The sequence below is a fragment of the Phallusia mammillata genome, chromosome 3, assembly GCF_965637545.1.
Source record: "Phallusia mammillata chromosome 3, kaPhaMamm4.hap1.1, whole genome shotgun sequence".
Lineage (NCBI taxonomy): Eukaryota > Metazoa > Chordata > Ascidiacea > Phlebobranchia > Ascidiidae > Phallusia > Phallusia mammillata.
The window spans coordinates 30,953,248-30,975,931 of NC_137254.1; the positions used below are offsets into that span (position 1 = coordinate 30,953,248).

General features: G+C 38.3%; 1 protein-coding gene and 1 long non-coding RNA gene across 2 annotated transcripts; one reads left to right on the forward strand and one right to left on the reverse strand.

Annotated features, from left to right (window-relative positions):
- Window positions 1–279: 279 nt before the first annotated feature.
- Window positions 280–19,716, reverse strand: LOC145217750 (uncharacterized). Its single transcript, XM_080085094.1, has 26 exons — window positions 19,655–19,716; window positions 18,953–18,994; window positions 14,982–15,055; window positions 14,731–14,907; window positions 13,837–13,968; window positions 13,216–13,416; window positions 12,359–12,457; window positions 11,302–11,447; window positions 10,888–10,980; window positions 9,514–10,291; window positions 8,682–8,855; window positions 8,136–8,243; window positions 7,393–7,514; window positions 6,761–6,842; window positions 5,789–6,004; window positions 5,042–5,338; window positions 4,460–4,549; window positions 3,990–4,089; window positions 3,096–3,170; window positions 2,939–3,015; window positions 2,380–2,480; window positions 2,223–2,310; window positions 1,743–1,885; window positions 1,346–1,447; window positions 1,197–1,263; window positions 280–540 (listed from the first exon to the last, which is right to left on the reverse strand). The coding sequence occupies exons 1-26, from the start codon at window positions 19,699–19,701 to the stop codon at window positions 515–517; spliced, it is 3,657 nt and encodes a 1,218-aa protein (XP_079941220.1). The 5' UTR covers window positions 19,702–19,716; the 3' UTR covers window positions 280–514.
- On the forward strand, window positions 18,048–22,026 carry LOC145217758 (uncharacterized). Its single transcript, XR_013857479.1, has 2 exons — window positions 18,048–18,276; window positions 21,398–22,026. It is a non-coding gene; the product is annotated as an uncharacterized LOC145217758 (long non-coding RNA).
- Window positions 22,027–22,684: the final 658 nt, after the last annotated feature.

The window sequence follows — 22,684 nt, forward strand, 5'->3', positions numbered from 1 at the left end:
TTGCATTGACGAGTTTAATTAGGTTTTTTGCACTTAGATTGTTGCTAACTTTAGCAATTTTTATTCGTGTTTGTCACCCGTTAACCTTAAAACTTCGTTTTCAGTGTCTGTTTTGTAGTAGCGCTACTTTAAACGTATCACAATCGTAAAATGTAACTGCAATAATTCATAAAATCAAACTAATGTAAACGGAACCACTTAGTTAATGTTTTAGGTGGTTTTTTTAGGCTTTCTGCACACGGCGTCATAAGTACCTTATTCAAATAGAATAGAACAATATAGAATGTACAAAATTTATTCAACAAACCAACGCAAAAACAAAACCTCTAGAGGTCGATAAAGAGCAAAAAAAAAAAAATAATATAAAAAAACGCTTTTAAAAGGAAGCAAATCGGCTCGCACAAAAACCGAAGCAATATAGGAACGCTGAGGTGGAAAAGAAATAATAATTTAATACTCTCTCTAGCGCCACTCATCGATGGACTATTGCACTTCACTCCTTCGCTGGATGGCGCTAACCCAGGCGGCTTCCAAGCAGATCTGTATGAAAAATGCAAGTATGTGAAATATTTGTGGTTTTTGCCATTACTACAGTTCAAATTCGAATTAGACTATTTATTTTAGGCCACTTGTCAACATTTAAAACTAAAAAAGCTATTTTATATTGCTAAAAAATGAAAATGTAGTATTTGAGGTTGTAAAGATTTAAAAGAGCCGCATGTGACCCCCTCATTTACCGTTGAACGAATTTTACATGTATAGTGAAACTTTATTTCAGGCGTGGTCGCCTAAAACTAAAACAGCTATTTTATGGAGCTAAATAAATTGAAAATAGAGTTTTGTGGAAAATGCAATGTCAAAAAATAGTTAAAAGACTTAATGACCTAAATCTGCGTACTTAAATATGGTATAGCAGCACATATTTGATTTGAATGCAAAGTAAGGTATTTTGTTGAGTTTTCGGACTTTAAAAGCCGCCAGCCTGTCTTAAACGAAACGTATGTGCCCTCTGAACCTGTGGCTGGTGACCTCTAACTTTGGGGCATATTATTCAAATGAAAAATGTAGTATTGTGGTAGATGCAATAGAATAAAAAAAATAGGGTGTCGCTAGTTTTAGTTGTTGGTAGCGCACACGGTACATAAACCAGTGGTTGGTGACCTCTAACTTTTGGCACATTTTATTCATCAACTTACCACAACAACCGTTAGACGTTTTTCTCAACCATTCCCTGTAAATTGTGATGTCAATGAAGACCAGAGGCTGAGAAAACAATCAACAAACAATGGTTACATTCCACTTCCACTGTTAATAATAAAAACCCCACTATGGCATCACAACCGACCTTTAATCCGGAACAATCGTTCGATCCGCCCACGTTGATTCCGACGATAGTGAACTTATTGGTTGTTGTGTCATAGGTCAACGCAGGACTTCCTCCGTCACCCTATATGACGTAACAAACAGAGGTCAGTTAGGAAACATAAAACGCGATGACGTCATACCGTCACCCTATAACGTAACAAATTAAAAAAATATAATAATAATAATAAAAAAATATGACGTAACAAATTTAGTAAACATAAAACGCGATGACGTCATACCGTCACCCAATAACGTAACAAATTAAAAAAATAATAATAATAAAAAAAATTATAGTAATAATAAAAAATATGACGTAACAAATTTAGTAAGCATAACACGCGATGACGTCATAGCGCCGCTTGTGATGTCACACTTACGATGCACGTGTCCTCGCCGGTGATGACCGGTGTGGCGCAGAATACTCCCGAAACAGGGAGGGTGGATTCGTAAGTGGAAAGGCATTCAGTATACGAAGATACTTTAAGCTTGATTTCCTTCAGGAGAGACATCGATGCGCCGCCTAGTGGCCAAAAGAAGCGGTTAAATATTGTTTTACGTAACCGGTCCAGGAACTCCATTCACTGTTACGTGTGTAGTAACAAGTAATGTACACTAATTGTTATTTTTAGGGAGATTTTTTAACTGTGACAAACGCTGTATATTATCTCTTGCTGCCAGGCATAATATCAAATTCATGAGGCTCTTCGGGCAATTGTATTTATTAAAATACAACTGCCACAAGAGCTCTATAAATTTGATGTGACAAATGCCCTTTTCTACACAACTTAGCGCCTTTTTAAACGCTTTTCAACACAAAAGACCTTTTTAACACGATGCAAAATAAAGAGTCAACGTACCCGCAGTTTTTCCGTATCCAGTCACGAATATTTCGGTGTCAACTGGCAATGGTTGAGCCAGGAACTTGGGAACACAAACTGGTTGGATCTGAACACGATAAAACAAAGTTTAAGTAACGCACGACGTGAGGTTCGAACCCATGACCTATGGACTTACGTTATCCTGCATAAAAGTGAGCAGGGGGACTTGAAGTAAAGCCAGATCGCTGGTAAACTGAGTGGTCACGTAGTATGGATGAGAGATGATCCTCTGTATGTCTGTAGGATGAGAGATGCGTTATTTATACGGATAACACCTTCCGTATTTACTGAAATGTAAGTCGCGGCTTATATTGTTTTTTTAGCTGCCGTTTGTGCGGCTTATAATAGAGGGCGGCTTACATTTTAATTTTATACTGATATTATTTCTGCACATCATCTTTTTAGTTTATTTGGGTTTAGAATTCGTATACATGTACAGATTATACGTTGGTATACGTTCTGTTGGGTACAGTTATTAACGTAACTAACAGATATGGGCAAATAGTTATGTCATATAACAACAGAAAGATGTATTATAAAACAATAGTATCTAAAATTCCAGCGTGCGGCTTATAATCCAGGGCGGCTTACATTATTTTTTTAACACATTTAACATGCGGCTTACAATTGAAGACGGCTTATATACGAGGGCGGCTTATAAACGAGTAAACACGTATTATTAAATGAAAACTTACCGAGGGATTCACCAGCCAGAAGTGGGTTAAACGGATCGTTAGTTCCAGCAATCACCTCCAACGAACTAGGGTTAAGGCTGCAAAGGACAAAAACGATAAGCATAATGACGTCAGCGTTACGTCACCCCATGTACGTGTAACAAGTAACGTCACTTACTCGACACTGAAGCCCAAAGGTGAAGAGAGATCTTGAATTCGATCCAGACACGATGATGATGTAACAATCCATTGTCTGCGAATAGTTGGGTTGTTAATGACGGTTTTCAAATTAACTTTCAAATTAAACGCAGAGTTAAGTGTAGGAATCCCTATTGAAACGCGTCATGTACAAACACATGGTTACAACCAGGACGGTGGAGTTTTTTATGCAGTAAACCTCGGTTAATCTGGACCAAAAGTAGTCCGGAAGACTAGGATTAACCGATGTCGATTAGTTAAAGCCTTACCACATTACAAATCATTTGTATCTCGAGTTTTGTCCGAATTAGGCCAATGTCCGGATTAACTGATGTCGATTAGTTCAAGTCTTACCACATTACAAATCATTTGTATCTCGAGTTTTGTCCGAATTAGGCCAATGTCCGGATTAACCGATGTCGATTAGTTAAAGCATTACCACATTACAAATCATTTGTACCTCGAGTTTTGTCTGAATTAGGCGAAGATCCGTATTACCCGAATCCGATTTAACCGAGCTGTCAATTTGAAGTTGCGATATTTAGGCAGCTCACTCGGCTAGTTTTATTGCAAAAAAGTAATTGACAGCGCGAAAAACGCTTTGTGTTTGGCCGTAGTCTGATATTTTACAAGGTCGGTGTCAGTAAATGGTTATAACTGGGGGATTCAAATTTTTTGTCAGTCGGTTCTATCACAAAGTGGATATTTTTCAGCCGGTTCTGTTACAAAAAGTCCAATGACAGTAACCAGTAATGCTAAACGGTTCGCTGATCTCATCAACTTTCTTGAGACGGTTCTATAAAACCTGTACGAACCGGCTCAATCCCACCACTGATTATAACCAATTTCACTGTGAAGTATACATACTACTTACGAGCAAATGATAGTTCCACTGCATCGGACAGTGTTCGAGCCCCTAAAACGAATAAGCACTTGCCAGGGTCGGTCGGTGTTGGTTGTCGCCACTGTTCCACCTGAAAAGCAATTGTTAGTTTGTCACAGCAGTGTTTCAAAAAACGTTTCACCCTAATTATAACTGAAATGCTTCAAACAATTATAACTGAAATGTTGGTTCCACCCTAAGGATTCAATTTTTTGTCAGCCGGTTCTGTCAAGAAAGTCATATTTTTCAGCCAGTTCTGTTACAAAAAGTCTATTGACAGTAACCAGTAACGCTAACCGGTTCGCTGATCTCAAAAAAATTCTTGAGAAGGTTCAATAGAACCGGTGCGAACCAGCTGAACCCCACCACTGGATTAACCACACTACGATATGACTTCATACAACCATAGACGACCAGTTTAAAAAACTGCAAGATGCCGATAAGGTCTTACAAAAACTCACCGATGATTCTAGCCAGTATGCCGTCTCGTGAATCCCCGCATGTGATATCCGCCAAGCAGTCGATGTCTGTACCTGAATCGGCCGGGTACTCTGTGACGTAAAACAGGGTGATTATTATCGGTTGCCACAGCGACAGAACACAAATGTCAGACCGATACTTCTGCACCTTTGCAATCCACTTTAATAATGTATCTTTTTCACCGAAATTGTTTTTTAAAACGACCACATTAGGCCAATTGGATACCAAAATTATGACATAAAACTGGTTGTGTTTAAGTCAGACCCGAACCGAACCAGTATTTTTTAAACTTAAATCCTACATGTATCAAACTGTTTCTTTTTTCATCAAAATTATTTTTCAAAGCGACCAAATTAAGCCAGGCAGTTACCAACATTAGATTATGACACAAAAGCGAAATTTAAACCCAAACCTGAACCAATTTACAAATCTGTCATACTGTTTCTTTTTTTCTGTAATTGTTTTTCAAAACGACCAAATTACACCATGGAATGACCGACGTTAGACTATGACACAAACCCGAACCCATTCACAAATCTTACACACATCATACTGTCCCTTACCTTTCTCGTAGCATGCCCCACGTACAGCACTGAACACGTTGCTGTCAGAATCCCAGCAACAACCTTTCTTCTCGCATTCATTCTTGAGGAAGGTATTGGTAAAACCTCCACCAATGCCCCCCAAGCCCCCTAGCCCTCCAGTAAGTCCCCCAAGGCCCCCTAGACCACCAGTAAGCCCTCCTAGGCCCCCTAAACCACCAGTAAGCCCTCCTAGGCCGCCTAAACCACCGGTAAGCCCTCCTAGGCCGCCTAAACCACCAGTAAGCCCTCCTAGACCACCGAGTCCTCCCAAAAGATCTAAAACAAGAGATTTGAAATTAAGAAAAAGATGTAGAAATAAACTTTTCTAATTTAAATCTCACTTATGGCCAGTGGTGGGATTTACATTTTTTGTCAGTCGGTTCTATCACAAACGTCATACTTTTTAGCCGATTCTATTGCAAAAAGTCCATTGACAGTAACCAGTAATGCTGACCGGTTAGAACCGGTGCGAACGGGCTAAATCCCACAACTGGTTATATATGCCCTTTGTAAACACTGAAGATGTTTTTTTAGCAAAATACATTTGGTCTATATAAGATTGTCGACTGATTTTAACCTGGCCATAAACAACATTTTTCTGCGGTGTGAAACGAGTAACTACTGCAGTTGTGAGCATTTTTCCCTTTTGTTTATTAACTTTGGATTTCATGTTAGAATTAGGCCTAATAAGTCTGCCATGACAGCAGTCACATATTTGTCTCTTACTTCCAAATTGTCGGACTGCAGGAATTCCGGCGCGGGGGGCAAGACCACCTGAACTGGACGAGCTGCTTCTTGGTGCAGAGGAAGAGGACCCAGAAGAAGCAGGAACAGAGCCGGATCGGGCTTGGAAGGAATTTTGGGAGAAGAGAGTCGAAAGGAGGTAAGTGTTTTGGAAACCAGGGCATTCCTGTCTGTCACTTTTCTCCACTGCGCAAGTTTCTGTGAAAACAAATTATATCCGTTTAATGAGTGGTTAGTAAATTACATAAACGTATAAGCTATTGCTGCCAGGCATTATATCAAGTTTATAGAGCTCTTCTCGTGAATGTATAAGGCAAAGGTGCATGCGTTTAATTATTTTTTCTTTTATTTATCGTACACTGTAGTACGCACATTCAGTTTTAATTTGCCGGATGACGACGACCTGTATAGGACGTCGAAACGTCGGAATAAAAATACATTTGCCAGAAGAGCTCTATAAACTTGATATTACATACACATAGCAGAAAACTCAAAGTGCACTTTAGTTAAATTATGATCGCTAGTCTTTATCGATGCTTCCGGGGTGATTCCAGTTATGGATTTATATCTTAACTGATTACTCGTCGATCTGGTGATCCCCTACTAGTATGGAGAAATCATAGTACACCAGGCCAACCAAACATGTCATAATAAATCAGTTGGTCACCAAGCTTTCCACCTATATGGCAAGACATAGGCAACAAAAAATCTAGCCTGCGAAGGGATTTCAACACGCGACAGGAGCCTTTCCGGGACTCTCGCTTTAGCAACTGAGCTACACAGGCTCAGTGGTGAATCCGCCGAAAGTTAAATCACAAGCACTGCTGCCTGTCTTGTATGCTTCACAGTGGGGGATCGCGTAGACACTTCAGGGTGTTCCCAGTTATGAATATTTATGGTCATCTTAAGGTTTAGTTAAATGTTACCAAGGCCTCACATCTTTATTTAACTTACTTGCAATAGGATGATTAAGTTCAGATTCTTTCTTGATGAGGGGACATCTGAAGCACATCCCTCCGCTGGCAAAAACACAACCCTGCAAACAAATAAGTACAACATGACACTGTGCTTTTACAGAAATCGTCCTAAACCAACATGTGCTTAATACAGACAGTTCAAGTTATGAATAATCATAGTAAACTGAAGCTTTCGGTACAGTCTTTGATTTTCTGAATGTAATATATATAAAATGATTTTGCCGATTTAACAGTATCCTCAGTTCCAGACCGATTTCATTGTACTGATAGCTCCAGTCTACAAACAAGTAAGTACACTATGACATCGAACAGACACACAAACAAGCACGGATACAGACAAGTAGTGGATTGTCTTAAATAAAAATTCTGACGGCTAGATTTGTTGTACAGATGAACATGGTTAAGCGCAAAATCTATTTGGTTCCATAGTCGCATACTGCTTATATACATAAAAAGGATGATTGCACAGAAAACCTTTGCTGAAGCTAAAATGGAAAGAACTATTTGGGCATAGATTTAAAGGTCAGTAAATTTATTTTTCTTTTCATCGCTATTTGCAGGTTACTGTGACAATCGTACAACAAATAGTAGTAGTAGTAGGAAACTTACAATGTTCAGGCACTCCTGTTCTGTTCTCAGATTGACATGAACCCCAACTTTACAGTTAAACTGTCTGTTGTACTCTGTTCGTTTCTCCAAGCATTCCAACATCACAGAGTAGGGAATACGGGCTAAAAAATAAAGCAAGTTCAAAATGTGTTAAGTTTGCTATTAATGCTGAAGACAGTGCACACTATTTTCATGTGTAAGGTCTCATCAGTGCAGCTGGTGACAAGACATGGCTGTATGGGCTGGTGTTGCCAAAATGACTATGATAAGCAAGTATTGTCACCAGTGTTGTAGTAAGTTGTACAGGCCACATGAGGGAGCGTTATCTAACAGATTTCAAAAACAGTCAGTTTTGTTCTTTGGATACCCTTTCGAACACAGTTTCGGATGTTGGCAGGTAAATATGCAAATTTGATGCTCGGATCAGTTTGTGCAACTGCTCGGACGAGTACCACACAATAAAAACAGCGATGCTGCACCTTATTATCAATTGACTTGATGCTATTACATTGATACTGTGAGACTGAGCCGACTTCACTTTGGTTCCCAAGCAGTTGCTTAGCCATTGTGAACCAATTTTATTTGTGGTGTATGCCCAGTTGTGGCATCGAACAGAATGGCTTTTTACCCTGTTACTTACAACAAACTAGAGTGCAATGGAATGGTTACACTACCCAATACGGCCAATCTGTAATCACAAGCTGCACTGATGAATGACAATCATTTGGTAAATAGTAACCAACCTGGATCAAGAGCTCCCGTTGCTTGATCTCCGGTGCTTTCTTCACTTGTTGAACTTGTGATTCCGAGCAAAGGCCCAAGCTGGTCACGAATTGTGTTAATGCCACCACCTGTGTGGATAAAAACATGACAAGTTCATGACACTGCATCTCTATTCTTAAGACTACAAACAAATTGGTGAAAAGAAGTATTTTGTATGTTTGAAAATGTATTTGATCTCCTATTTCTTGAAACATGAGTAAAATGCATGCGTTCATATGTGATAAAAAAATCTAAATGTAAATGTGACAAAAGCCTACACATTTCTGCGTAATAAAAAAATCGTTATGTTTTAACATGACACAAAATCTTTATACTTAAGTGTGATAAAAACCAACATATCTACCTACAAAGAAAATATATATATACACTAAAATGATATTAAACCACCTACATATTTAACTTTATCTCAAAATTTGAAATCTAAAGCTCAGCTCTAGTTGTAAAAACTGTTTGTAGCTATAATAAACATCTTGAACCACATAAAGATCATTGATATTGGTACTGACCACTAAGCAGCAGTAGAGGGTTGCTGAGGATACCCTGGAAACATCCGTACTGTTGAAGAAACTGGCTACGGAACAGTGTTCCAAACGTAGAGCCACTTCCACCAATATCGAGGCCAGATAGGAGTTGACACATGACTGGGTTGTACTGTGGAGGTGCCGGCGTGCCAAGGAAATCTGAAAATCATCCAGTTGTTAATGTATGGTCTATACTAGCCTGTAGTAACCGACCTTTGTAAGCCCCTGTATTATTCCTAGGCTTATTTGGAACCTAATTTAATTTATTTAAACCAGCCACTAATGTTTAAAAATGTAAAGGACTTGTTTAAACCCAGGTGATACCAGAGGCTTTGTAACACTCCCGTTATTGTTTAGCAAACACAAAGAAGAAATTGTCTAATTAGGCCCATATTGAAGCTATTGCCAATTCAGTTTTACTAAACTAGTCATGTATTCGATTTTGCAAACCAGCCGTTAAGTTTTAAAATTGGAAAGGGCTTGTTTCAATCAAGGTTAACAACAACTGGTCTGCAGATTAAACTGAACTGATTTGTGTGACCTTGGGTGGCTCTTAAGCTCTAAAGCAGGGGTTCTTAACCTGGGGTGCGCGCACCCCCAAGGGGTGCGAGAACTGTTCCTAGGGGGTGCGGGGGATGCTGAATCATTAAGGTTGGTTAGGTCTATTCTATTTAAGCAATTACAGAAGGGGGAGCGAAAATTGGTTAGTGATTTAAAAGGGGTGCAGCAAGGAAAAAAGGTTAAGAACCACTGCTCTAAAGGAACAGTGTTAGTGTTGTTTACATATTTAAGTAAAAATGATAGGCAGACTTGTTACCTGGTTGCAGATCACCAATCACTGGGCTTGCTTGTTGGTTCGGCCGACCCTGAAGTCCTTGGCTAAGAAGAAGAGATGATAGAAGACTGCTAGTGGATGAAGATCCCTGAGCATTCTGACTTGATCCTCCAAGCAGTGATGCCAAACCACCACCCCCTCCACCAAGAAGACTTGAAAGACCAGAGCTTCCGCCTCCTAAAAGACTTGATAGACCGGAGTTTCCGCCTCCTAAAAGACTTGATAGACCGGAGTTTCCGCCTCCTAAAAGACTTGAAAGACCGGAGTTGCCGCCTCCTAAAAGACTGGACAGACCGGAGTTTCCACCACCAAGAAGACTGGACAGACCGGAGTTTCCACCACCAAGAAGACTTGAAAGACCAGAATTGCCTCCTCCAAGGAGACTTGAAAGACCAGAGTTGCCTCCTCCAAGAAGACTTGAAAGGCCAGAGTTGCCTCCACCAAGTAGACTAGAGAGTCCAGAACTGCTCCCGCCTCCTAGGAGACTTGAAAGACCAGAGCTGCCTCCTCCTCCTAGCAGACTAGCGAGGCCTGCATTTCCGCCTCCCCCGAGAAGACTAGCAAGGCCTGCATTTCCGCCTCCCAGACCGGTGCTGCCTCCCCCGAGAAGACTAGCAAGTCCTGCGGTGTTGCCGCCACCAAGAAGACCCCCAAGTGGATTAGTTTGCCCAGCAGTGTTGCCTCCTTGTGCGAATGGATTTGATGCTCCTACAGCTGAAGTAGCTTGAGTGGGCCTGGCTCCAACTTGTCCCAAGAGTCTCTGAAATGTTTGAGTTCCAGTTAGCAACAAAATTAGAAAAATTTGCATTACAATTACACACATGCAGTGGTGGGATTCAGCCGGTTCGCACCGGTTCTATAGAACCGTCTCACGAAATTTTATGAGGCCAGCGAACCGGTTAGCATTACTGGTTACTGTCAACGGACTTTTTGCAACAGAACCGGCTGAAAAATATGACTTTTGTGACAGAACCTGATGAAAAATATGACTTTTGTGACAGAACCGGATGACAAAAAATTTGAATCCCATCACTGGACGCATGTAAATGAAAATAATTGACTGTCTGCTTGGAACTTTGGGCATTGTTGGCACAACACAATTAGAATTGTTTCGCTTAAATGTAAAAAAACTAAAACTATGTAAGTTTTTGCCCAAGATTAAGTACTTAAAGCTATATAACTGTAATTTTGAAAAAAATTAATCAAGCATTACAATAACCAAAAAACAAAGCTCATTTTACTCAAACACAAAATTAAACAATATTTCATACTGATATTGAGTACACCAGAAGCATTAATTTGAATATTTTTGTACATTGGGCTTTTTAACATATCTCTACATACACATAAACTTACGTTGATTTCGGCCTGCATAACTTCGTTAGCAAATGCTGGGGTGGCTGTAGCATTGATCTCATCACAAATCTCAATTTCAAAGAATGATTCCAACTGCAAGAAAATAACAGGATTAAATATAAATGCGAGCAACAACACATAAATTTTACATGGAACAGATAGTTTTTTCAAGGTGCTTTAAAAAACTTTTTATTGAGCTTTGGTTAATTATTATCTAAAATGAAACAAATTTATGGACACTTTGATTAAAATAAAACTACCAGAGAGCTTGTGTGTACTAAATAGATTTTATTGTGTGTTTTGACAGATGTTTTTTCCACCAGCTGTTTACAATGCAGCACAAAATGTTTGAAAACAACTGATTTAGTAAGACAAAACATTTTCCTACTCATACTTTTAGCCAACAAGACCCACCCCTTTGGGAAGTTGCCCGGTTTTGTAAAAGGTGCAAAAAGCCAAGTTCTTCTCGTCCTGTGTGAAAATCTTGGAAGGAGTCGCAGGTTGGGGATTCGGTTGTGGGTTTGTTTGGGGACGAACATTTGTTCCCAAAACCCCGGTTCCTATGAAGATAAACAACGTGTAAAAACATGTTTTGGATCAGGTGAATTTACCATTGGGTATAAACGTCAGTTAGGGTGGGATGTTTAATGAAGAGGATATTAATTGAAAAGCAGGTTTCATAATTCCTAAAACAAATTGGTCGCATTAGGTAAATTTCCGTTTGGAAGTAAGTGTTACTTGGGATGGAATTTTTAATAAAAAGGATATTAATTGAAAATCCTGTTTTGTGTTTAGTGAAGAAGCACATGATTGACATTGTTGTTGTAAAACAAAGTGACATTGTACCATAGAGTATTTGTGCAACAAAACAACATGCAACCTATCCGTCATTCTTTGCGATGTTATAACCCAAAAATTTCACTATCAGGAACATGATTAATGAGGTTTTGCACACTATGTGAAGCATTTTGGGGCATTGCACAACTTTACCTACAGTTAATTCAATCACATTTCATTTATGATATGTGTTCTAACATTCATACATAGATTTGTGGACTGTCCCGACAGTGATCAAAGTCCTTTCTAATGTCACAAGATATTGAAAGATTAAATAATGACAGATTGCGAGGGGATGACTAGATGTGCCCAAAACTGATTCACCGGAATGCGATTAAGCAATATCCTGCTATAGGATAACCCTAGGTTTTATTTGACATAACAACTAACACTGTGTGCATTGTTCGTTAGCAGCAAAACAACGAATCTTTGTTAGCAGCAAAAACGTATGGTCAAAAGCACAAAATGAGTTAGAAACCTAGGATGTAACTTGTTGGGGTTCGACCAAAGGCTGTAGAATATCATAGGGGTTCGGTCGTGATAAAAAGGTTAAGAACCACTGTTTTAGTCTCATCTATCTGCTACTAACTTAACACCATATTTCTATGTTATCCAAGTTAAACAGGTCGCTTACCTGGGCTGACTTGTCCAGCTGCAGGGATTCCACCATCAACCTCAATACCAAGTTGTGTCAATAAATTCTGGAGGTTTCTTGGCCTTTCCACAGTTGGACCTGGATCCAGACAAGATTATAAGTGCTCAAGAAATAGGTACTTTGCTTTTATGTGTTCAAGAGTTTAATACAATACAGTATATGTTTAAACTTTAAACTAGAATCTCCCAACTGATTGCTTGGTGGATAAAGACATAATATTATGGTACCTTACGCTTTTTGATTCAGAATGTATTAAAAAATCAAGTCATTCTTATGAAGATGTTTTATTTAATTTGAATTAACAATTTAATACATGTATATATATGATAGACTGGTCTGTTTTTGATATGGTTGCATACATACAGACTTTTTTAATTAAGTTTAGGTAGAAATAGCTAAAATATAAAATTTTATTGAAATGAAATTCAACAAACATTCAAATCCATCTAGCAACAGCATGCTTTAATATTTCTGTTTATTTGTTAAAAATCGCATTTAAATATGGAAAGTCATATATCATACCCAACCCACACACATAAACTTGCAGTGGTGGGATTTCAATTTTTTCAGCCGATTCTATCACAAAAGTCATATTTTTTCAGCCGATTTTATCACAAAAGTCATATTTTTCAGCAGGTTCTATCACAAAAGTCATATTTTTCAGCCGGTTCTGTTACAAAAAGTCCATTGACAGTAACCAGTAATGGTAACCGGTTCGCTGATCTCATAAAATTTTGTGAGGCGGTCGGTGCAAACAGGCTGAATCCCACCACTGTGTATTGGTCGTTTATTTAAGTCTATTTAGATAAGGAAAAGAAGTGACAATGTTTACATACGGACAGTTGTGGGCAGATTATTGTTGGTGGCTTGGGTTGTTGCTCTGGTAACTGTAAGTGGGGCAAGCGAGATTGGCCGTTGTCCTCCGAAAGCAGCTAGAGGGTTGGGCCGGGGCCGCTGCTGTTGTGGGGGCGTTCCAAATGGGTTAATAGCCCCAGTTGGGGGTGTGTTACCTAGGAGACCAGCTGTAGGGGCAAAACCTGAAGGAAAAATAGACAGTTTAGTTGAAATAATACATTTAGTGGGCCGTGATCGCTGGTCTATATACACACTTCAGGGCTGATCCCAGTTATGAATTTATGTTCATCTTAATTCATACACTTAGGTTTCTATTTGAATAAGATACTAAAAATAATGACTTTTGTGGTGATATATATTTGTCTTAATTAAGAATGCTGCCTAATGTAAACATGAACGTTTTCATACCTGAGAAATATTTAAAGGCAGAAATTGTTACCGAAATTAAATTATGAATTTATAGATTTAGGGTAAAAACATATTCCCAGTGTCAGAAAAAAGACACCACAGTTTTCTTGAAAAAAAAAGACAATAAAAGTGGCAATGTCAGAAAAAAACTAAAACAAACTGCAATTTGATTTGATTTTTAAGGCTTTACCCACCTAGGGTTGTAGCTTCCACCGCTGCTGCAGTTGGGGCAGGTGCGGCTATGGTTTGTACCGAGTTTGAAGTTTGACGGTTCGGTGGGGGCGGTTGGTATGGCGTCGGTGTAGGTACAGAAGTCTGCTGCAAAGCTGAAGAAAAACATATGTTAATGTTTACACGATATACAAAAAATAGTGGTAGGCCATCAGTGTAATCTTTTATTTGCAGAAATAATAATTTCGCCTGCCGTATTTACTCGAATGTAAGCCGCGGCCTATATTGTTTTTTACCTGCCGTTTGTGCAGCTTGCAATCGGGGGCGGCTTGCAATCGAGGGCGGCTTATATTTTAATTTTATATCGATATTATTTCTATCCTGCAACTTTTTAATCTATTTTGGGTTTAAAACTTGTATGCATGTACATGGCAAATAGTGACAGTATGTAACAACAGAAAGATGTACTACTGAACAAAAGTATCTAAAATTCCAGCATGCGGCTTACAATCGAGTAAATACGATATTTAGACATAGTCAGTTTCTGTCTTATTCGAATAGAAGCTTTCGTTGGACACCACCCTGTTACACAGGCTATGCCCTGTAGTGACTTTACTATGTTAACATGTTTAGACGTTATAAAAATTTTTGACTATTTTTTGAATAGTTAGTGTAAGAAAACGCAGAACAGTATACATGCGCAAAAACGTTAAACAAGCGTGTGGCCACAATCAAAAATGATTTAAGTGTTGCCATATCCGAACTAAGTAGTTTTCCTGTTTAGTGTTTACCCGCGTGTCTGTGGTGGGATTCGAATCCACGACCCAACATTTGGCAGCAAAAGAGTCTATGGGCCCTGGTTGAGAACCACTGCCCTAATTCAAATTGAGTATACTGCGTAGATAGCATAAACTTACGATAAAAACAATGTGGCAAACTGTTGAAGCCCACATAATTGCCATCGTCGAAACAGCACGGTTGGTTCGTCCCTGGGTCTCTCAGTTGTTCACACATCCACATTGGGATATTATCAAATCCACAATCAACACGTTCTCGTAGTGGAACAAAGATGCATTCTTCAGTCTCTGTCATATCTGCAATTCAAAACAATCGTTTCATTGTCTTTGATTGTTTAAAACAATGAGAAAATTGTGAATTCGATTCTTACCTGCGACACATAGCTGTAGTGACGTCAGAATTGCCAACACAATCACAATAGTGTTACTCATTGTGACGTAATATCTAAAAAACATGTGAAAATGTCGTTACGAGTTGATCGGCGGATAATCCTTAGATAATCGCCGCGTTCTGCAACAAAATACCACGTCATAAAACAAACATTGTGACAAAACAATTCACATGTTCCATTCAAGTGGCATGAATTTAAACCGTGAGAAATAATTAGTACGAACTGTGCAATAAACTAAAACATTCCTGAAAATTTTAAACTCTTTCTTTCGAGTCCTACTGATGCATAAATAGCGAAAAAGATTCAGCACATAACAAATAATAAGAACTTCGCCGCCAAAAATTATTAACTACATAAGGCGTCGTTGAAAATAAAATATTGTTTGGGCCCGAATACCAATTCGTTCAAGTGCAAAGTCTGGGCTAAATTAGGCCCATTTTATTCAAACTTAAGCCCAATCTGACCCGTGTTACTTTTGTTTTTTTTTGTCATTCATAATATATAAACCAAGTGTTATATTTAAAACGGTTACTCGCATATATTTTTGACACCTATCTTTAAGTTGTTAGCCTGTATTAGATCCACTGTGTAAAGGTGATTGTAATTTTGAAATCATCAAGCGGCGCCCTATTTTAAAACCTTTTACCTATCCTCCAGGTACAACTAGTTTTACCTAAGTGTTCTTAATCCACGTAAATTATTACGGTTAAAATTCTTTAATTTTTTACCTCTATACTAAACAGCTAACGACTCAATTTTAAAGTAAGACCACTGGCTAAATTATTTTTAAAATAAAAATTATAATCTGCAATGCTACCACTACAAAACGATGTCTGTATTACTTCAATTCGTTTGTTGCTGCGGTGTCACAATAAAATGAGAACAAAAAACAGCGATTCTTATTTATATCTCCTCCGAAACGGCGAAAAAGGTTCAGAATGCGCGCGCGGTACAATAAAACAATTGTCGGTAAAGAGAGAGTGATTTTTTCCGATCCACAGACGTAACAAAGAGTTATTCTAATTGGAACGTTTCGACCTCCTGACCGCGCGCGTTTCTGGGGGGTAGGACCCTCTAATCGCGGTTATTGTTATGGGAAGAATAGAGGAATGTTTACGCGTGAATCGACTCTAACCGCAAGCGCGGGTGCTCGGATAATTTTGTTCATAGCAAATAAAAACAAACACAGGGGTATTGCTTGCAGGGGGGGCAACGTTGGAGGTGCACGTCCAACGTCACTCTGCAGCGACTTGTGATCGACGTCATGTTGTTATGACGTATTGATAAACTTCCAAACGTTGTCATGGATACTGAACTTAAATCTACAATAACTGCCGCGGCACTGTAGCAACTAGAGCGATCCTTTATTACTTACATCTACCTATTACCGTAACCGCAACCAGTCACTTAACATTTGTTTATATGTGTAGTCTCTGGTGACCCGATATAAGGACTATATAATATACTACACACGGTTTGTTAATGATTAGGATGGTTAAATTTTGAACGAAAATAGCATTTGGCGTGGATTTTCCAGGGCACAATACTAATAGACACAAATCAATTTAATGGGCTCGTTTCTAACGTCTCAATGTATAAATGTGAAAAGGAATCCTAAAAATTATCCGTATTTAGTGTTTAAAATACATTCTTTTGTTTGCGAATTCTAAAGCCTGTTACATGATTTTTGGTAATATTATATGCCCTTTAATACGAAAGCACAGTTTAAATGTTGCTTATGCCCTAAACAAGTTTATTTACTCATTTAAATCGCACCAAACATCAATTTATAACGAGTTTTCTCGTAAAAGATTTTGCAAAAAGACGGCCACTGTTTTTGTGTATTGAAGTATAGAATCGTCTTAAGTGTGACGTAATAATATGATATCGATACCGGTTGCTATCATGTGACAATTTAACGCTTCTCCGTTTTACAAGATTTCAATTATGACGAAACACCATCTAAATCTCACGTCACAAACGAACAAATTGTGAAGTCATAAAAAAGCGGCGCACAACAAACGTGAAATTATTGGAACAATAAAAAACACGTGGCTGCAATCAGATTGGTTAGTTTTATTACGTAACAAAGAAACATATAAATTTTATGATGTTTTTTCCAGGTGACAAAAATTACATTGTTCGCGTTAAAGGGTTATTCGTGCGGAAAGGTTATTTGATTTGTCCGTCCAGTTTTGAAATTATTTACTCGCAAATTGGTTTACGAAAGAAAGGTTGATGTACACCTCGGTTAAATCGGATTCGGTTAATCCGGATCTTCGCCTAATTCTAACAAAACTTGAGGTACAAATGATTTGTAATGTAGTAAGACTTGAACTAACCGACATCGGCTAAACCAGATTTTCGCCTAATCTGGAAAAGTTGTTTGGTTCAAACGGGTCCGGATTAACGGAGGTTTATGGTAGCAGGTTTTGTATCAAATATACAGAAGCTGGGCAAATCGTGTATGAAACCTCAACACACTCAGCCAATACATAAAGTAGGCTGAAACTACAAGCGTTTGCAGTCGACACAAAGCAATATATTTACGCTACATGGTCAAAACATTTGTTTAAATCTTTGTATTGCAGCATGTTTGTTGTGATATTGAACGCTTAATTGGGGTTGGTTATAATCATCTATTTTTAATGCCTTTTATTGCGCTCTGTAGACACTGAAGATGCTTTGTAGCGAAATTAATTTGTTTTTGTAACACTGTCATTTAAACCTGAAAATAAACATTTCCCAATATAAAAAGCTTTATAGCAATAGAAGTAAGTTCAGAAAAAACACTTAGTCGTTCACCCTTTGGTTTTAAAGATATGTTTCGGTTTTACAGCATCGTTAGCATCTTATTCAAATAGATTCAATTCAAGTGTGTGTTTTTCTGAACTTACATCTATTGCTATAAGGCGTTTTAGTCTTCATCCACCAAGCGACGGACTGGGTGATTCCAGCTTTAACTTTCAATTACGAGTATCGTTTCCTAATATTGTCACGTAATTGACGTGTTCTATTTGAAACAATCAAACGCATTTCTGATTCGACTTATAATAATCCTTGTTCCTTATCAGAATGAATATCGCACGAAGCCCTTGCAATCATGGAACTACACACCCTCATTGGAGTTCTGGAGTTCGGTTGAAATTGTTTTAATTGGAGCTTAATTCGCACAAGATGGAAAGGTCAACAAGTCAAGGTCAAAAGATCTCGCACCCATAATCCTAAAGTTACGGTACAGAGGCGACAATCGACAAAAACCGCACCAGTACAGGTACAAATTACTTTCACGCATCCGCGGGTCTTTCCAAGTCTCACAGTTTTAGCCGCTCGCTACAAAATCGGGGGGAAAACGACAATTGTGACGCCATAATTCGCATTGTTATATCCGCCGGCGTTTTTATGCGCTTCAAGTGCGAACAAAATTACGCCGGAAAAGTCGATGGCGTTTATGTTGTAACAAGCGCCTATTATGATGTCACACAGGTTAAGTTTCTGAGGAGGGCTGCGGTAAATTTGATTGCAGGAAGTCGAAACTTTGTAACTAGATCTTCAAATGCACGCACCGAAGATTGTTACAAGAAATTTAGCATCGGCACCCCCTAACTAAAGTAACAGCGCCACCTAGACGCCCCCCCCCCCCAACTTTTTCCATACCTTATTGTAAGAGAAATGTTGACAAGCTATACTTCGTATCGTATTTTATTTTGTTCACGTGCACTTGAACGCGACAAGCATAGTAAGTTATGACGATACAATGGCACGACAAACACAGGACTTATAGTTCATGCAGTGCGTATTTAACTATTTGTATCAACCCTTAAGTTATATTTTAGTGACAATTGGCATACACTTAAATCTTATGCTGGGACAATTTGTCAAAAACAAAAAAAACGTAAAATCTCCAACAAATTGAATTGAAATTTAGATGAAAAGATTTGTACACTCACCTTAAAGCCAGCAAGTTGCAATGAAAGCCTACTGGGTTTTGCCTGCAACGATAATAAACGGTAAAAGTTACGTGAAGAAATACGTTAAGTTCTTCAAGTGATACATTTCAATGTAACACGCCAAACATTAAAAACTGACACATCGTAATACTGTAACTTGCAATACTGCTTACCAAACAGTTTATTACAGCATTAGTTACTGAATCGTCAATGCCCCAAGCAACTAATTTTGCAATAGACTTTTATCTCAACCTGCCAAATGCCAAAATAAAACGCTTTTTTAGACATTAAAAACTGCAAAAAATAATACGAAAACTTTTATGTCGTAAGACAAAACGACCTTGCCTAGCAAGTACAAACATTTCACAAAAAACGGCTAATTTCATTTTTTTTAACTAGGATTGAAAGTTAACAACGTTTCTAATTAGTCGAACAAAACTGATAAAAGCCAAAATAAAACGCATCAGACATTAAAAATAAGTAAAAAAATTATGGTAAGAAAAGTTGTATGTCAAAAAAACGAAACGACTTTGCCTAGCAAGTGCTAACATTTCACAAAAGCGGCTAATTTCAATTATTTATCTATGGTTAGAAATTTAAAACTGTTTCAATTAGTCGAACCAAAACTCGTACTATAAAACATCCAATATCGCACAGGAGGAACGTTCAAATATAATGTTCAAGTTCAAAACCCCCTCCCACCTTTTATACGGCCCTTCAACCTCGCACGCGGTGCCTCTCACCGGCATCCGTATCCAAGCAACCCCGCGGGCATGCACTGTTACGTCACAGTGGTAACTTCCGTACCTCCGCGGCAATTTTGTGGTTCAAATGGTTTAAGGTGAGAAATGGCGCAGTAGCACCCTTTAACAGACGTTAGTTATACGTTATACTTGTACAATGCAAATCGACGTTGAACCTTCCATGTAATATACACGAGTGAAAAAAAGGCTCGATAATTTCAAGTTGCGTTCGCGGTTGTAAAAATGTAAGTAGTTTCCCAGTATTTGATAATTTTCTCAGACAAAAAAGGCAATTTAAACATGTATATTACGTACTTTGCAAGTCATCTGCCAATTTGTCAAAAGTAAATTGCAGCATTTTTAAAATTTTAATCCCCAAAAAGGGCTTTAAATTTTTTGCAACACGCGACTATGCGCAAAATTAGCAAAATATTGAAGGCCGTTTTGACGTTTAAAATAGATTTTGTCCGATTTTGAACTATTTTCGATACGAATCCGACCTACATTGTTCCATCGCGGATTGTGACAATGAGTGTTTGTTTGGGGTGTTCTGTTGCGCTGAATTTTCGCCTGAAGGTGTGCCGTGCAGCGCCGAGACTTGTAGAGCTAGATACGAACTGAAGCGGTAAAAATGATGCCGATATACACGGCTGTATCGGGCGGGTCAAGCGAAAGAAAAAAAGAAGAAACGTTCTCGAAATATAATTTTAAGCAACTTTAGAGCATCGGTCGGCAACCTTTTTTTTCTACCTCGGACCGTTTTTGAAACTGAAATTTTATCGCGGAACGGCCTTCAAAAAACTACAAATGTTCAGCAATAAAAAGGCTTATCATCCCGGGACACATGGACAAAATGTTTTGAAGTATTTAACCTGAAAACTTTACGGCGCGGTATAGAACTCGTGGCGATTGCCGACCACTGCTTTAAAGGACTTGTTGCCTCCATGAATAAGCTTAAAGGAAAAGCCATTAATATCGTTCATTTTATGATGTTTATTTAAACTGGAGATGCAAATCTGTTTACGGCGAAACAAACATGTTTGAAACTAAATTTTTAGGCAACTTTAGAAGGAGTCGTTTTTGCCACAAATTAGTTCAAAGGGAAGCTATTCCCTCTCTTTAGTTTTCGGATATTTTATTCAGACTTGGATTGCAAATTAAAAAAGGTGCAGCTTTCTAAATAACAAAACAAACATGCTTGAAGCTACATTTTGAATCTACTTGATTCGTGATTCGTTGGTGTCACAAACGGGCTTCATAGAAAACCGTAACCTTTTGCATTATGTTTATGTAAGTTTTGAATAAAACCTCCGAACATAAGGGAAAAATGTATTTGTAACTAGCCACGTTTGACTTGAACATTGTATCCGCTGCGTTCCACATGGTGCCACACTTTTTAACTTTGCATATTTTTTGCAACCGTTTGCTAAACGTGTGCTATGGCGATGCAATATTGTCACAAAATTGGATTATTTTGATAATCTTACAGACAGTGCACACTGTTTCCGCCTATAAGGTCTCATCAGTGTGCATGGGTCGAAACAGTATGCACAGCTTAGCATCTATTTGCTTCATGCTTTTAAACGGAATATTATGCATTTGTTAAATTTGAAACATTGCACACTTGTCAAACAAGTTCATTTTACCGAGTCAAGTCCAGCAATTAGATACTTAACTGGGTACGTTTATGTTTTAATTACAGACACAGAATGTAGGCCGGAATCAAGCCTGTTTGTCAAAAAAGTCCGAACCTGACCCGACTTGCAATTCTGGACATGTTGGTATAGATTTCAGCTCCAGAATTCACAGTTAATGACAAAAGCGTTTGCCGAAACGCAGAAAAGGAATTATACTGTCTGGATTTTTTCGTTTAAGATCAGAATTTGCGATTTTACACCAAAAATGAAGTGTTTAAAACTATATTCACAGGTACACCCAGTGGTGGGATTCAGCCGGTTCGCACCGGTTCAATAGAGCCGTTTCACTAAATTTTATGAGATCAGCGAACCGGTTAGCATTACTGGTTACTGTCAATGGACTGTTTGTAACAGAATCGACTGAAAAATATGACTGTTGTGATGAAACCGGCTGACAAAACAATTGAATCCAACCACTGGGTACACCACCATTAAGTGGGCTGCGTATAAGTTGCATAAAAAAAACGCCACTTAGGTAGCACAAAATCTGTCGTTTAAAATATACATGATACATGTTTTTATCCAATGTATATTACCTGGCGGTGGCCCATTTAGGCTACGGTTATTGTTAGTGCTGCAATCGACTAAGCATTTGCGCACAATCACCGTTTAATAAAAACAGTGCCCTATTGTTGCAGCATAGGATATGATTTAATACTTCAAAATGCACACTGTTACGCAGACCAGTCCCTTCAGTAAGGTGTATGTGGATATGAGTGTAGGACATATAATTGCTCTTTAGTCGTAAGATATAAGATTCAGAAATATAACCCGTTAAAACGCAGCAAAAGTCTTGTAAAAAAATAAGAGTGAATAGCTAAACTAAAGCTGCCCCAAAAAACGTTAAAATTGTTTGAATTATTTCGATTTTAACTTTTTTATTCGTGACATTGATATAACGTTGGTTTTTCATAGGGGATTTCCCTTTATAAATACTGCAGCGCGTAATTTAATTTTTTGTTGCATTGTTTTGAAATTGTTACCCCCAAAGAAACACACAAGTGCATGGAATCAACGTTAAAATGAATCCAACTATTATTTTCGTCGTTTTTCTGCTCGTGTCAATGGCCGCTGCAGGTAATAATAGATGTTTTTGTGTCTTAGATGTTTTTCTTGCTTGTTGATTAGCCTATGAACAGACACAGATCAAAATAATGGTAAAAGTAGCATTACATTTTCAGGGCTTTACCACAGAGCTGCAACTCGGCCCGGGCTATTTGGGTTGGGTTCGGCCTTTAGTTTTTTTCACAAACGTCTTGCTTCGGGCCTAAATTCACTTTCTTGGTCAGTAA